Genomic DNA, 15884 nt, shown 5'->3' on the forward strand with positions numbered 1-15884 from the left:
ATTATTAAAAAAACAACATTAAATAAGGGGTATAAAAGTCTTTTAAATAATAACTACACTTTAATAGCTGTGACATTCTTATAAATAGGACCAATTTTTTTTTTAAATTTTCTTATATATAGGATCGGAGGGAGTAATACTTTTTTTTAAGCGGAGAACATGTACAAATTCGTCTATAAAAAATGTAATAGTCACTTTTTAAACCTTGAGAAAAATAAACAAAGATAACTTAGTCCCCCGAATTCTTTACATTTTGTTTGGTTGATGAATGAAAGCATTATTTTTACGGATTTAAATGTTATATTTGAAGAATAAAAGTTATTTTATTTTTTTATAAAATATATTAAGTCTCACAGTTTGTCTCTAAGATAAAAATTAGTTTTTGGTCTAAAGACTAATCCTCTAAAATTGGAAATAAAACAAAGAAATAGAAGTTAAAAGTTCAAAAAGACAATAATAAAACTGATTTAATAATATTTATTTAATTTTTTTTTGAAGAAGGTAAACTATCTCACCCAAATTGAAACCGGAGAGCATCGAATCTGAATAATATTTGTTTTATTATATAATATGTGATTGATATTTTTATCAATTAATTTATTTTTTTTACATTTTATTATTCATAGTATGTAGTGTAAATACAAAAATTCTACTTTTTTTTTGTCTTTTATCAATAAAACAATATTTATAATTTATTTATTTTTATAAAAAATGTTGTGGAATTTGTTTTGTATTTTTACTATTCTTTTTATCGTAGTGAAATAATAATACTTTTTTTTAATATAATTTCTGTTTAAGAGTATTTATGTCATTTTATAAGTACATTTGTCTTTCCTATCATATATATATATATATATATATATATATATATATATATATATATATATATATTTTCTCGTGCCAAACTACTAATTTTATCAACCTAACAAAGTTTTAAAAAAGCAGGGATTAAATTGTCCCTACTTATTCTTCTGAGGGACTAAAAAACGACTTTTATTTTTTTTAAAGACTAAATTATCTTGTGTCTTTTTCAGTTAATAATTGTTTCATTCATTCATCAATGATTGATTTTACCACCCCTAAAAATAGATAGATGATTTGATATTACCACTTCACTCTCTTAATGAGTTGTTCAACTCTCTTAATTTGATTTCAAGATGGAAAATTGGTCAACAGATGTTAACAATTGAGCTAGAATTTGTTGCTTGGACGAAACCACCACAAAAAGATATTTGTAGCTAAGGTAGGTAATTCCAAAGATGATTGAGGGAAATGAAATTTTGATGCAAAGGGTCCATATTATATTAGAAGATACAAAATGGAGAAAATTGATGTCCTGCTCTACTCTACATGCTTAAGATATAATTTTGTATCTAATTATATTATAATATAATAATGTAAGACTTATTTTTGTATGTGTGTACAGAACAGAAAGACTTAAATCCATTGCCGACCATTTTTATGTATAAACAAAAGACTTAAAAGGTGTACATAAAGTAGTAGTAGTACAATAAAATAAAATAAAATAAAAACGCGTGACATAAATTCCATTTGGCAACAACAAACAAACACACAAAAATCTACAGAAACAACCAAAGTTGAATTGAACTAATCTAATCTTATTAGTGTATTAGTGGTCTCATGGCACGTGCATTGATGCTTACTTTACTTGCTTCTTCGTTGTCTCTCTCTCTCTTTCACCTAAATCTCTATCTCTATACACACAGAGAGGGATAAGCGCAAACAAATACTCTCTCTCTCTCTCTCTCTCTCTCTCTCTCTCTCTCATTATATACTTACATGATTAATTAATGATATGAACAGTTGAGTGAGTGTTTCTTTTTCATTCTACTTTTCGATTTATGGTTTTGCTTGAACTGAATCAAAGAAAAGGTAATTGAAGAAGAAGAAGAAGAAGAAGAAGAAGAATGGGGACAAAGTTTCCCATGATTCAGTTGAGAACATCTCCAACTTATTATCTCATTTCTTGTTACAATAATAACCATTCTACTTCTACTTCTACTTCTAGAAGAAGAATAATACTTTCAGAGCAAAAGTTTTCATTCAAGTCTTTGGGTGACAGATTCAAGCTCCATGACCTAAGTGCTAGTATGATTCCATTCATTACTCACTCTTTTTTTTTTATTATAATAATAATTGCTTATTATAAAAATATGTTATTATTGTTTATAGCAAATTTTCCATTATCATATTTTAGAACCTACCATTAGTTAACCACCTATTTGTGACAACCTACCATTTGTCCAGACTGTTTGTTTTTTGGATTTCAATGATTGTTAATGCAAATTATAGTTATGGAAACAGCTTATGTCATTGTTCATAAGCTGTTTTCAACTTATTTTCATAAGTTCCTCCAAGATTGCTTATGAAAACAGCTCATAACTTAATACAAATATAATTTAAATTTATGTTATTTTTTCCTATAGAAATAGCTTATACTTAAATGCTTATCATGACAAGCACTTGTGCTATATGCTGCAAATAAGTTGTTTTTCCAAACAGGGCCAAGTACAAATATGATATGCTATAAGCCTATATTATTCCATGTATGTTTCTAATGGAATTATTATTTATCATTAGTAGTAAAAACAATGAAATTACTATTATTGTTTATTTATGATCAAATTTTGGAACCTACTATTACAACAACACCGCCTTATCCCACTAAGTGGGGTCGGCTACATGGATCAAATGCCGCCATAATGTTCTATCAAAGACCATATTTGGATCCAACTCATTGACCTTTAAATCTTTTCTAATGGTTTCTCTAATAGTTTTCTTAGGTCTTCCTCTACCTCTTTTAACCTGACTCTCCTCCATTTGATCTACTCTTCTTACCACGGCGTCTACGGGTCTTCTCTCTACATGTCCAAACCATCTAAGCCTATTTTCTACCAACTTTTCTACTATAGGTGCTACCCCCACTCTCTCTCTAATGATGTCATTCCTAATCCTATCATGTCTAGTCTTACCACTCATCCAACGCAACATCCTCATCTCCGCTACGCTTACTTTACTCTCGTGTTGGCTCTTAACCGCCCAACACTCCGTACCATACAACATTGCCGGTCTGACTGCTGTCCGATAGAACTTGCCGGTCTGACATGGAACCTACTATTAGTATTACTTAAATTAAACACAACCATATTTGAGAAGCTACCATTTCCAGACTGTTTGTTTTTTGGATTTCACTGATTGTTAATGCAAATTATAGTTAAGTTCTAAATTCTCCTAATGATTCGATTTAATGTCGGATTTATCACCTTTTTATACAAAGAAGAAAGTAGGAGCCAATGAAGGTTGGCTTAGTTGGTTGGTAAGAAGTTGACTCACCCAGAAGGTCGTGCGTTCAGCTCCTGCTATCAGCACGGGGACCTCTTTGGTGGGTTGTAAGTACCTTTGTTACCACTCTTTGAGCCTTGAGGCTAGTTCAGACCCTGTTGAGCTCCAAAGCCCTACTCACCTAAACTGCACTTTCGGAGACTGTTTAGGAGAGCTTACGGAAACAACTTATAATTATCCATAAACTTTTTAGGATAGATTATTGTAACAACTTTGAGCTTATGTAAAAACAATTTGACTTGATTTTATCTTTTATTATAGAAATAGCTTATACATAAATGTGACCTTAATACTTTCTGTTTGTGAGCTTAACTATTAAAAGGAGATCGTGAATATAGTATTTCCTAAATTATGTAGTGTCTCTTCTTGGCTATTTCTTCTAATTTTTAAATTTTCACCAATTTTTTGAAGATTCTATCCAAGAAAGATTGAATGTATTGATGTCGAGGACACAAAACTTTTTGAATGAAGTAACTTCTCCGCTCGCAAAAACTGGTCAAAGCCGGAAGCCTGATCCTGAAAATGATGTCGGATTTCAAGTTATGGAAGATATATTGATGGTAGAGAAAACGATCGACCGCAAAATGCCATATGGGAATCTTTCTTTTGCTGCTGTTATATGTATTGAGCAATTCAGCAGGTGAATTACATGGACATCATTTTATTTTTATGTTTCAGAGTGTAACTTTTCTATACTGCTACTTGGGCCAATGAATACACCAAACGATAATATATTAACGAATTCAAGACTAAGTTACATATGGTTTGAACTTGTGTCCTTGGAATGCACAAAACAATTATTTACTCCCAAAGCTACCGTAAGAACAACGTAATAACAGAAAAAGACACTAAATAATGATGTATATTTTCCACTCTCTTGTTTCTTCTTTGGCCTTGAAATGTTTATAGGTATATTCGTATAATTTATAGCGTTCTCTTCACAAGTTGATGGCTTCAATTAAAAAAATATGATATCTGTGATTCTTGTGCTAGCTATGGGATTTGTTAATTTAATATCAATGGAAATCTGAATCCTTCCTTAACGATGGTCTTGTCTTTTTGCATTTCTTGCTGCGTTTATGCCTATCAAACTGATACAGATACTATTATTTGACTTTTTGGAAATAAGATATGCAGGATGAGTGGATTGACTGGGAAGAAAATGAAAAATATTTTTGAAACACTTGTTCCAGAAGCTGTATATAGTGATGCTCGTAATTTGGTTGAGTACTGCTGCTTTAGATTTTTGTCAAGGGACAACTCCGATGTTCATCCTTCTCTCCAGGTATTGTGTACTGCTCTATGGATAAAATATTGAAAACTATGTTCATTTTCTGTTTTGTTTTGTATAAGTTAACCACGGTCTCATCAAATTTGCATTTGACCTCTTTTGGTATTCCATTTTATTCATCCATTTTATTCATTTTCAATTAGTTATTCAAATATAGTAATACTGAATAAAATGCATTCTATTATCACATAAAGAAATGTAATGTTGTTTGTTGCTCTTGAACACGTTTATAGGATCCCGCTTTCCAGAGGCTGATATTCATAACAATGCTTGCCTGGGAAAACCCTTACACTTATGTCCTTTCCAGCAATGCAGAGAAGGCTTCTTTACAGGTTCACTTCTTTTCTTTATTTAATTTAGTTCAGCCACTCTATGAGCATGTGAAATGTGAATACACAGCTGATTTGATGCAGAAGATGTGTAGTGAGTGATTTTCTTTTGTTAGGGATTTCTTGGTCTATTTTTCAACATATCTGTATTATTTAATTTAGTTCTTTTATCTTTATGATTTTGAGAGATCATTTGGGTAACTTTGCAGAGTAAACTTGTCACCGAGGAGGCTTTTGTTCGTATTGCTCCTGCAGTCTCTGGTGTGGTTGACCGCCCCACAGTGCACAATCTTTTTAAGGCTCTTGCCGGTGATCAAGATGGCATTTCCATGAGCACGTGGCTAGCTTACATTAATGAGTTTGTCAAGTGAGTTTCTAAATACCATCTTTTTGTTGATTATATAATGACCTTAGGAGAAGACATTCAAGCAACATGTGTTTTTGATCCCTGAGTTAAAGATAAATGGTCTAATAATGATTTGCCGATTTCAAATGCTTCTAGTTCATTAGGTGTTCCCATTTTATCTGGATAGTTAGTGTTTGATAAAATGAAGTTTCAAGAGTTATAGAATTCTTCTGCTGAACTTGTACTGATATTGGTGTAGAGTACGTCGAGAAAATAGGTCATATCAGATTCCAGAGTTTCCCCAAATTGACGAGGAGAAAATCTTATGCATTGGTTCCAACAGTAAGCAGCCTGTTCTGAAGTGGGAGAATAATATGGCATGGCCTGGCAAACTCACTCTTACTGATAAAGCAATCTATTTTGAGGTATAATTTCTGAAATGTTTATATATGCTGTCTCATACAATGTAGTCAGGTTCAAGATTTTAAGTAGGATTGGTAGGCTGGTAAAAGATCGTAAACACGAGGGTCGTAACACGATTCGTAAGTAGGATTGGTAGGTTGTTGATAGAATAAAGTTAATCACCATATTATTTTATTTATGTTTTCTGATGTTCTAGGGAGCTGGCTTATTGGGGAATAAGAGAGCCATGAGATTGGATCTTACATATGATGGATTGCGAGTAGAGAAGGCAAAAGTTGGGCCTTTAGGGTCTTCGCTTTTTGACTCTGCTGTTTCTATTTCTTCTGGCTCAGAGTGAGTAAGCTGCTTCAAACACTATTTACCAGTTTTTTCTGTCTTAGAATTGTGGTTTACACATTCAACGAAAATTTGATGATGTAATCTAACCACGTCCTCTGATGTTCTGGTTATTTGAGTTAACATTCATCGGTATTTAGAACCCACAGCATGTGTCCTCCACTTTTCTCTGTTGCTTTTTGCTGCATTTTATCATCATCATCATCTTAAATAGTCTGTGTTTATATTTTTACTTACATTCATACTTAGGTCGAATTGGTGGGTGCTGGAATTTATTGACTTGGGAGGTGAGATGAGGAGGGATGTTTGGCATGCATTGATTAGCGAAGTCATTGCTTTACACAAGTTCACGCATGAGTATGGACCTGATGAGTATGGACCTAATGTTTTCGAGGCTCGCAAAGGAAAGCAAAGAGCAACGAGCAGTGCCATTAATGGTATTGCTAGACTCCAGGCCCTTCAACATTTGCGGAAGTTGCTCGACGATCCTACCAAGCTCGTTCAGTTCTCATATTTACAGAATGCACCGAATGGTGATATTGTCCTCCAAACTTTAGCTGTTAACTATTGGGGAAGTCAACTGGTTACAGGACTTACAAGTACCCGCTATCAGCCAGAAAATCGAACTTCTAACGAAATAGCTGATAGCTGTAACCATGTTTTTGACATCGACGGAAGTGTCTACTTGCGGAAGTGGATGAAATCTCCATCTTGGGGGTCTAGTACTTCTACTAGTTTTTGGAAGAACACTTCAACAAAAGGTTTAGTGTTGAGTAAGAATCATGTTGTGGCTGACCTAACGCTCACTGAAAGAGCAGCAAAAACAAGCAAACAAAAGTATCAGGTTGTGGAGAAGACTCAAGCAACCATTGATGCTGCAACACTGAAAGGCATACCAAGCAACATTGATCTTTTTAAGGTTGGAATGCTTACCTTGATTTTGTGTTCCTTTAATGATTCTCACAATTTCCTTTAACTATTGAGAAAACCTTGATCAATTATATTTCTAATATCTTTTTTCTTTTGATTGGGTTTCAAAAGTAATATGGTCTTAAACAATAATCATGTTCCTGTGCAGGAGCTAATATTTCCTATCACCTTAACTGTCAAAAACTTTGAAAAGCTAAGGCACTGGGAGGAGCCACACCTGACTGTTGGGTTTCTTGGACTTTCCTATACATTAATTTTTAGGTAAACTCACACCTCATTTTTCTTTGTTCTGCCGTTGTCTGAAGATGATTATTTTGTCTGATAACATGATTTGTTTCATAGTTTTTTTTTTCTTTTTCTTTTTTTTTCTGTAAACTTATTGGGTAATTAGTTTTCTCATATTCAAGGTTTATTTTTCTTATCAACATTTATTTTTCTTATCAACATTTCCCATAGAACATACTTGTTGAAAATGTTAATTTGGGTGTATTTGATGATGAAGAACATAGTTGTTTCTGACCACTTCCTTGTTGTGTCTTTCCAGAAACTTGCTCTCATATATCTTTCCAGTGATGCTGATGATCACGGCTGTTGGAATGCTGACAATCAGGAGCCTTAAGGAGCAAGGCCGCCTTGGGCGATTTTTTGGCGGAGTGATGATACGCGATCAGCCACCGTCAAATACAATACAAAAGATCATTGCTGTAAAAGATGCCATGCGTGACGTTGAGAATATGACACAGAAAGTGAATGTCTCGCTTCTCAAAATACGTTCAATTTTACTTTCTGGAAATCCACAGGTATTATAATATAATATCATGCATGGTTAATGAGAGATTTAGTTATAACTTACATTCGGACATGTTCTTCGTATTATTATATTCTTCTGTAGAAGTATAATCTGATCCAATCCTTTGTCAGATAACAACTGAGGTTGCTGTGCTGATGTTAACTTGGGCTACCATTCTCTTCATTGTTCCATTCAAGTACATTCTTTCCTTTCTTCTCTTCGACATGTTCACACGCGAGCTCGAGTTCCGGAGGGAAATGGTTGAGAGACTCACGAAACTTTTAAGAGAGCGGTGGCATGCAGTTCCTGCTGCTCCAGTAGCAGTTTTACCTTTTGAAAACGAAGAATCTAGATCAGAAGTTTCCTTGAAGGAACTTGAGAACAAATCAAAACCACCAGGAAACCAAAGCAAGGGTAAGTCCGGATAGTGATACCATTTTCAGGGTTGCTTACAGAAACTGTAAAGATGTAAATTTTATTTTAATTTTTGCTGTAAATAAAAATAGGAAGTTCGTGTACTAGCTTTTAACCAGCTCTTTGGATCCTTCATATTTATGTTTTGCAATGCTTGAGTTAGATAGTTTTCAGCTTCAACTCCTCTCATTAACTTCAACCATCTTCAATGTTGGTTCTCATTATAAAACTGTGTCTTCTCATTTTTTTTTATAAGGAGAGAGGGGTATTATTGATTATTTAGGGATGAAAGAGACACTGTATCTTACATTCCTCAGTATTTTACACTGTATAATACTGAATTCATAGTCCTAGCTCAGGACAAAAAGAAAATAGAAAACATATAGGGGACTTATGTTTACACTGACATCTAATAAGAATTCAGTATTTTATCGTTCTTAAATTGTGGTTACAAAGTAGACGTTGCCGTCTACTTTGTAACCAAGATAATAAACACTACGTCTACTTAATTAAGATTCATGATTTGATGGTTACAAATTCTCTCTTGTAATCGTAACAAAATCAATTATATACTATCTTGAGTTAAGTTTAGATGCACCATCAGTGTAGAATAATTTTGAACCAACATCTACTTTGTAACCAAGATAATAGTAATATATAATTATTATGAGACGGAGAGAATAATTTTGAACAAAAGGCTCAATTATTAATAAACACTCAATCATTCCACCCCAATATCCTTAAAAAAGTTGCAAATGAATCACACCAATAACTTATATCATTTACATTTCAATATTTTAATATTAAAATATTATGGGTCCTATAAAGAGAGAGCTTAATGAACACTCTTGTTCCACAAGCACCAATTAGAATTTCTCCTCAGTAAGGTACCTATTGGATACTAATGCTTAATGAGTTAAACATTCTCATTAAGGATGGTCTAAGAGTCTAACAGACGATATATTAGACAAAATGATGGAGATTTTTTTTCTTTTTGGTCTTCGTTTTATATTATTTAATAGATAAATTATGCTGATTGGTGCAACATTTGCTTATGATCAATTTCGAGATAAAAACAACTTACTCAAATAATTTGTGTTTGAACGTTTATTTTATTTGGAATATATTCTGAAATCCAGTTTATTTTATTTGTGTATGAGTTGTATGACGTAGTGTTGTATGGACCGTTTATTAGTAGTTTATGAAACTTAAAGTTTTTTAAGAAAAGACCATCGGAGATGCTTTTAGTGTCCACCTTGTTCAACTATTTTATTCTTTGTCTTTTAATTAATAATTTAAGGGTCTCTCACTGACATTGCAATAATGACCAAGAAACCATAGACCTTCATTCCAAAGTACTGGAAAGATTTGATATTGGATTGAAATAGAGGCTTGCATGCCAGAGTAAATTGTTCATAAGCTCCCCCACTATGTGTCTAAAAAGCATGCACAAACAATAGTTGAATCGATTCTTTTAACAATTGTCAACATTTTTTTTTCCAAACACATATATTTTAAGAGCATTGACATCGATCCATAATTAATATGGTATTATAACATACAACTTTCCTCAAGGAAACCAAAAAGCATTTTTATTTAACTTGCTTGCCATGACCATTCAAGCATCTTTTGTTTGCCTTATAAAGAGGAAGACTCAGTTTGTGAAGAAAAGCAAAACATGATAACATAAACATTGGGGTGAACCAAAACAAAGATCACCAATAGTAACATACAAATGAAAAGGAATCCCTTTCTTTTTGTGACTTCAATCCAAAGCCATCCCTTTCACCCTTTTTTCCTTCCTCAAAACCCACATATAAAATAAAATACTTTCTCCATATTCTTCCTTCCATCTTCCTCAACAATTCATTTCTTCCAATAATATGTCTCTGACAGGCCGTCCTCGTGTCATTGTCGACGGTGTTCGAAGAATGAGAACCTTCCACTATTTCTGGTGTCTCAATTGCCAACGTACTGTCAGAATACCATCAACAAATACCATTCAAAATTATGGCTCTTTCTGTCCATATTGCTTCCATCAACTGCGTTATGAACTTGATATATCAAGGCCAAGACTTCTTATGAATGACCCTAACAACAGAAACATGGACCCTCCTCCTTCTACTAACCAGTTAATGGGTAGCTTAGCTTTCATCCTTGATCCATCTCTTAGAAGACAAGACCAAAACAACACAACACCACAATGGGGAACAGAACATGAAGATGATCAAAATCAAAATCCACAAGCATGGATTACACTAAGATTTGTAAGACCAACTCATCCACCAAGGCCTATTGCACCACCACCACCACCACCACCATCACAAAACTTGGCTCCTCAGCTCAATGACATTGAAACCCCTTCATTAGATGAGTTCTTTGATGGGGTGATTCACAACAATATTAGACCGGGGCCACCTCCAGCATCTCCTTCGGCCATTGAAGCCTTGCCAATGGTTAAGGTAACAGAAGCACATTTAGCAAGTGATCCAAATTGTCCTATATGCAAAGATGAGTTTGAGGTTGATGTGGAAGTGAGAGAGTTACCATGCAAACATTTCTACCATTCTGACTGCATTCTCCCTTGGCTTCAAATGCATAACACTTGCCCCGTATGCCGTCACGAGCTACAGGGCGTTGATAATCATAATGCTAACCACTACTTTTTCCAAAATGAGAATGATCAGCAGGGTTTCTTGGGGTTTGAGGAATTTACAAGCAGCATTAATTGGATTTGGAGCCAACTTGCTTCGATTAGGCCTATTCGAGCAGTCCTAGATTGGACGCGGTCCTATTTTGAGCTCCACGCTCGTGCTCGTAGTAGAAGTAAGATCAAACTCTAAGGCTGTTGCTACTTACTACTTCTGTTGTTTCACATGTAACCTCAAATAGTTGCATTTTTTCACCTTATGGTGATATATGTTTAATTTAATTATAAGCCAATAACTCCAATCATTAGGAAGGAGGGAGACTATAATTTGATTTTTAAAGAGTAACAAAGTCGTTAGATAACTGTCTGCAGGTAGCGCTTGGTGGAGAGCATTGCTCATTTCGTAGGTTCGTCTATGAGATCTCACACTGAAGCCTGGTTTCTCATGTTGAAACTATTCCATTGCTTATGGTAATTCATATGCTTCACACTATTGAGGGTTATACTGTTGAGTGTTCTCCTATCTAATTGTGTGATGCTCAGTAACATGCTGCACTAACTTAAAATTTCATCAGTCTGGCTTCTGGCCATTGTAAGGTGCAAATTATGGTTCCATTAAATTTAGTTGATACAAGAGGTGTACATATAGGTAATGTGCATGTCACATGAAATTAATTACACTGTATATATGATAATGCGCATAAATATATTCAAAGATTGTTTTCTATATTGTTATCAACATATACCCTCTAAATTTTTGTTGTGTTTCTATTTTCTACTCAATCTGGTTTCTTCTGTCAGTTTTTTTATGGTACGTGCTTGTAAACTTTACTTTCTTTTTGTAAGAAAACTTGAAATTTCCATAACTCTTATTACCTTAAATACAAAAGATGAAAAAAAGAGAGAAGAGAGCAATGAAACATGTAGCAGAGCTATCTGTGTAACAATAGTAGTGTCAGGAATTGTTGGTGAAAAAGTTTGTCTGTGGAATTGGAATACTATAGTAGATTTGGATATGCTCCAGCCTCCATCATCAATTCATGGCCGCTTACCTCCACTACATCAGCCACCATCTCCAACTTGAGGCTCTTCAGTCCTGTTCGAAGGTATTTTTTCGTTTATTCATGAGCTTAATTTCACCACAACTTACAAAACGTTTGATGATCAGTTATCTAGTATATATCTTCATGAAAATGGACTAGTTCTGACAATGATAAACATTCTAGTGGCTGCTTCCAAGGTTGATTTATCTTTATAACTTGTCAATCAGGGTCTGTTATTGATATTGTGTCCTAAACATTTTTGTTTACTAAAGTAGTTCAGATTGTATATCGCTTCTGATTCTGCTAACATGTCGCTAATGAAACAAAACGCATAATTGAAAAACTACTACTACTTGGGTATCACTCATAAGTATAACATTGCCTTGTACCTCACACTTTTCATTTATTTCTTCAATCAAGAGATAATTTGCAGGTCAACAAGTGTATCAGTAATACATATTTTTATGCCCACAGATCTTATATTCATAGTTCTCTTTTTATGGCTGAAAATTAACATGCAGCTACAATTTTAACGACCAAGTTTCTCCCCAATGACAAGTCATGCTATTACTAAATTTTGTGCAGCAGTAGATTTTTTGAAAGCTTATTTGCCTATGCCTACCACACTACTCTTTGTAATTAACTGATCATTCCTTGGACAACAAATAACCTATGTCAAAAACTTCATTAAGATCATGCAACTATAAACTAAACTAGTTAAAGATAACTTGTGTACTGTCAAAAGTCATAGTTCATTTTTTTGACAGTAAAATCTCATAGTTCATCAAACCACTAAATCCAACAATTTCATGGTAGAAGCTAATGAAACAAAAGACAAAATAGAGAAACTAATTAACTAACACCTATACATTAAAAGTTGACATGCTGAAGAAGCCCTTGGACATGAGGATAATATTTTTTCTAATTCTACTTTAAACCATTTCGTGTAGCACCAGATTGACATAGTTTCTAAAACTCTTGCATTCTTTAAAATAAATCTTGCTAACATAATGTGATTGCGTTGTTGGTCTGCATATGCAAAGTCCCGCATAGTGCAAGTTGTAAGGTTTAATAAAAGGCAACTTGGAACAGATTTAGGATAGACCCAATTGTCCATATAATATCTTGTAATGTCGCCTTGTAACTTCTGTTAATAATATTATACATATTCAAACAAAAGAATAAAGGTTTGTTAAGAAAAGATAAATCAAATCAAATATGATTGTTAAATTTAACAAACAAACAAACCTGATAAAGTTCAAGATTTTGAAGCTTAGGGCAATGATGGAGCACTTGAACAACTATATCCCAATCATAGTTGAGCATTAACCGAGTTAAATTGTTGAACGTAGGAAAGTCATAAGGGTGATAAAACTAAATTATACAAAAAAGACAGAGGTATTAGAAAATTCAATTCCACAAAATAAAAAATAAAAAATACAAATGAATCACATTGTGTTCTGACTTTTGAAAAAGAATCAAAAGTCTGACACGACACCCGACGGAGCTTGAGAACAACAAGGGTTTTACTTTACAAGTAAGGTTACTTATTGGCAATTTAGGGATTGGCGCGTCAGCAAAGAAGTATTCAATGTGGAGGATGAAAGTGTTGATGGAATGATTGCCAGCCGCTTCTCTCAAACGCAAGACGGAGCAGACAAATTTAAAGATATATGAATGCAATATCCAAACACACGTCTATTGATTTTTTTTTTTTGTTAATATATTTTTGTATCCACCGTACAAAAATTTGTTTTGATTTCAACTCTTATAATTTGAAGATTTATTGGGTTTGGACCTCCATGAACTTTGACCGTATAAAATCATTGATATGACGTGAGGGTAAACTGAAATTCGCTCAAATTACAAGGAGCGAAAGTACCTTAAATTTTAAAATTTGATGCCATGGAGGTTCAAAGTCAAAGAATCTTCAAATTACAAAGTGGGAATCTAAACAATTTTTTTACAAGGGGATAAACAAGAATCCGCTAATAGTACAGGGGTTAAACATATAATAACCCTTTTATAATATAGAAAATATCGATGAAGTTTTTATAAGTTTGTTATAATATACTCGCGTGTTTGTCTTTCTGATTTTTTTATTGCGCTAACATCTTTGATTTATGAACGGTGTATTGTATAAAATTTTCATTTTGATATAAAGTATAAATATATATTTTGTTGTGTCAAAAAAAATAAATATAGATTTTGTGATTTTAAAATTATAACAAATTCAACCAACCATGTTTATCTATTTCAATGACACAAAGAATATAACAAATATTGTATAAATTCTTATCTTTTTTAATGTTACCAACAATAAATATTATTATAGGAAAATTTATTTAACGTATAATTGGAATAGTAAAAAAAGTTAGTCCAAAATCCCCCTTATCCCATTTATATCTACTAGCATTCAGATGGACACTCCGTGGCCGTCTGCTTGTTTTTTTTTTTTTTTATCTCGCTAATGCAATTAAAATATGAACATTATTTTTATGAAATTAGTTAGATTTTATTAAAATTATACGTATATAATGTTTGTAATTTCAAACTGTCACGATATGCTTGTATTTAAAATTTACACCAACAATATAACGAATTCTAATATAAAATTTTATCTTTTTCGGTGACATCAATAATATAACATTATTATATCCGAGTTTTACAACACAAGCTTGTAACCTTGCTAGGGGCATTAAGGTGTTGGAAGGCCTTTGATATGTGGGCTAAAAGAATATAAAATATTATTTTAGAAAAATTTGTCTAAGTGTATAATTTATTAATTGGAATAGTAAATAATCTAACTCAAAATCTCATATTTTCTTTATACATTGTTATAGATAATATTGTTTTTATTATAATTTATTATAATTTATATGCATTAGCACAATAAAAAAAGATTGGACATATAGATATGGAATGACCGTTTGAACGCCAGTATATATAATAATGAAGTTATACCACACATGGAATTGAGAAGAACCTTAGAACTAACTAACGAAACTCAGGCCCAAATTAATTAACGAACCTAAACCTATTCCTATTGTTCGTATTTTGCTAGTTGTATTAGGAATAATAAAAACAGTCCTCGTGAACTTAACTCAGTTGGTAGGGACAATGCATAATATATGTAAGGTTTAAAATTCAAACCCCGGCCACCAAAAAAAAAAAGGAATAATAAATAAAAACAATTGTATAAGAGTACATCTCACTTAAACTCTTTTATTTACAACTTTAACCTTTTTACCTAATTAAATATTCTACTCTGATCCATATTTTAAATTTGAATAAAATAAAATTTCTACTAATCCTAATTTTTTTTGAAGGAATCCTAATCCTAATTTAATTTAGAATCAATCTAATGCTGAGATTAATCTAAAGTAGGCCTAATTCAATTCCAAATTAAAAAATAAAATAAAAATTTTAGATGATAGAATTTCTTTCTAAACTTCAAATTTAATATTTTTCATAATGGAGGCTGACTATGGTTTTGATTTGAGAAAAACATATAAATGGGCAACAAACTGGTTAATGTGAAAAAATTTAAATAGGATGTCATATAAAGGTAGATTCTCTTAAAGGTTGCCTTAGTTATCAAAATAGAATGTTCTTAAGGTCTAATTCAACTGACAATGTGAATATTATTAAAGTAGTCACCTTCACACATGTTAAAAACTGAGATATCCTAGTTGTATTTGTGAGTTTAAGCTCGTGTATAATCAATCTGTCGGACAAAAACAAGAAAAGAACTTTTTTTGACTAATATAGAACCTTTTTTCATTGATAACAGTGTATTTATAAAACCCTATACTCAGCATTTAAGTATCTAGGCTTAGTAGTGAATTAAACTTTTAATAGACTTTAAAGTTTTCTAAAGGTTAGGGCTATGCCTTAAAAACGGGACTACAAGATAATGATAGGAAATATGACAAATTATGTCTAACATTTTTAAAGTTGGTCATACTT

The 15884-nt window shown here is 32.6% G+C and overlaps 2 protein-coding genes across 3 annotated transcripts; both read left to right on the forward strand.

Annotated features, from left to right (window-relative positions):
• The first annotated feature begins 1682 nt into the window (after nt 1–1682).
• On the forward strand, nt 1683–8402 carry LOC146943424 (chromosome-partitioning protein, putative (DUF639)). Of its 2 annotated transcripts, none has more exons than XM_085741694.1 (11): nt 1683–2109; nt 3775–4003; nt 4493–4648; nt 4888–4986; nt 5193–5350; nt 5589–5754; nt 5949–6085; nt 6338–7007; nt 7167–7279; nt 7563–7818; nt 7940–8402. In XM_085741694.1, exons 3-11 carry the CDS (start codon nt 4502–4504, stop codon nt 8234–8236), a joined length of 2043 nt encoding a protein of 680 aa, XP_085597820.1. In that variant the 5' UTR covers nt 1683–2109; nt 3775–4003; nt 4493–4501; the 3' UTR covers nt 8237–8402. The 2 variants fall into 2 exon arrangements, with proteins under 2 accessions (XP_085597820.1, XP_085597819.1); XM_085741693.1 differs by having other exon boundaries at nt 4501–4648.
• Nucleotides 8403–9944: 1542 nt separating this feature from the next.
• On the forward strand, nt 9945–11626 carry LOC146943425 (E3 ubiquitin-protein ligase RING1-like). Its single transcript, XM_085741698.1, has 2 exons — nt 9945–11048; nt 11245–11626. Exons 1-2 carry the CDS (start codon nt 10106–10108, stop codon nt 11277–11279), a joined length of 978 nt encoding a protein of 325 aa, XP_085597824.1. The 5' UTR covers nt 9945–10105; the 3' UTR covers nt 11280–11626.
• Nucleotides 11627–15884: the final 4258 nt, after the last annotated feature.

The sequence above is a fragment of the Medicago sativa genome, chromosome 2 (genome assembly GCF_051527215.1).
Source record: "Medicago sativa cultivar Bolivia chromosome 2, Bolivia_mono, whole genome shotgun sequence".
Lineage (NCBI taxonomy): Eukaryota > Viridiplantae > Streptophyta > Magnoliopsida > Fabales > Fabaceae > Medicago > Medicago sativa.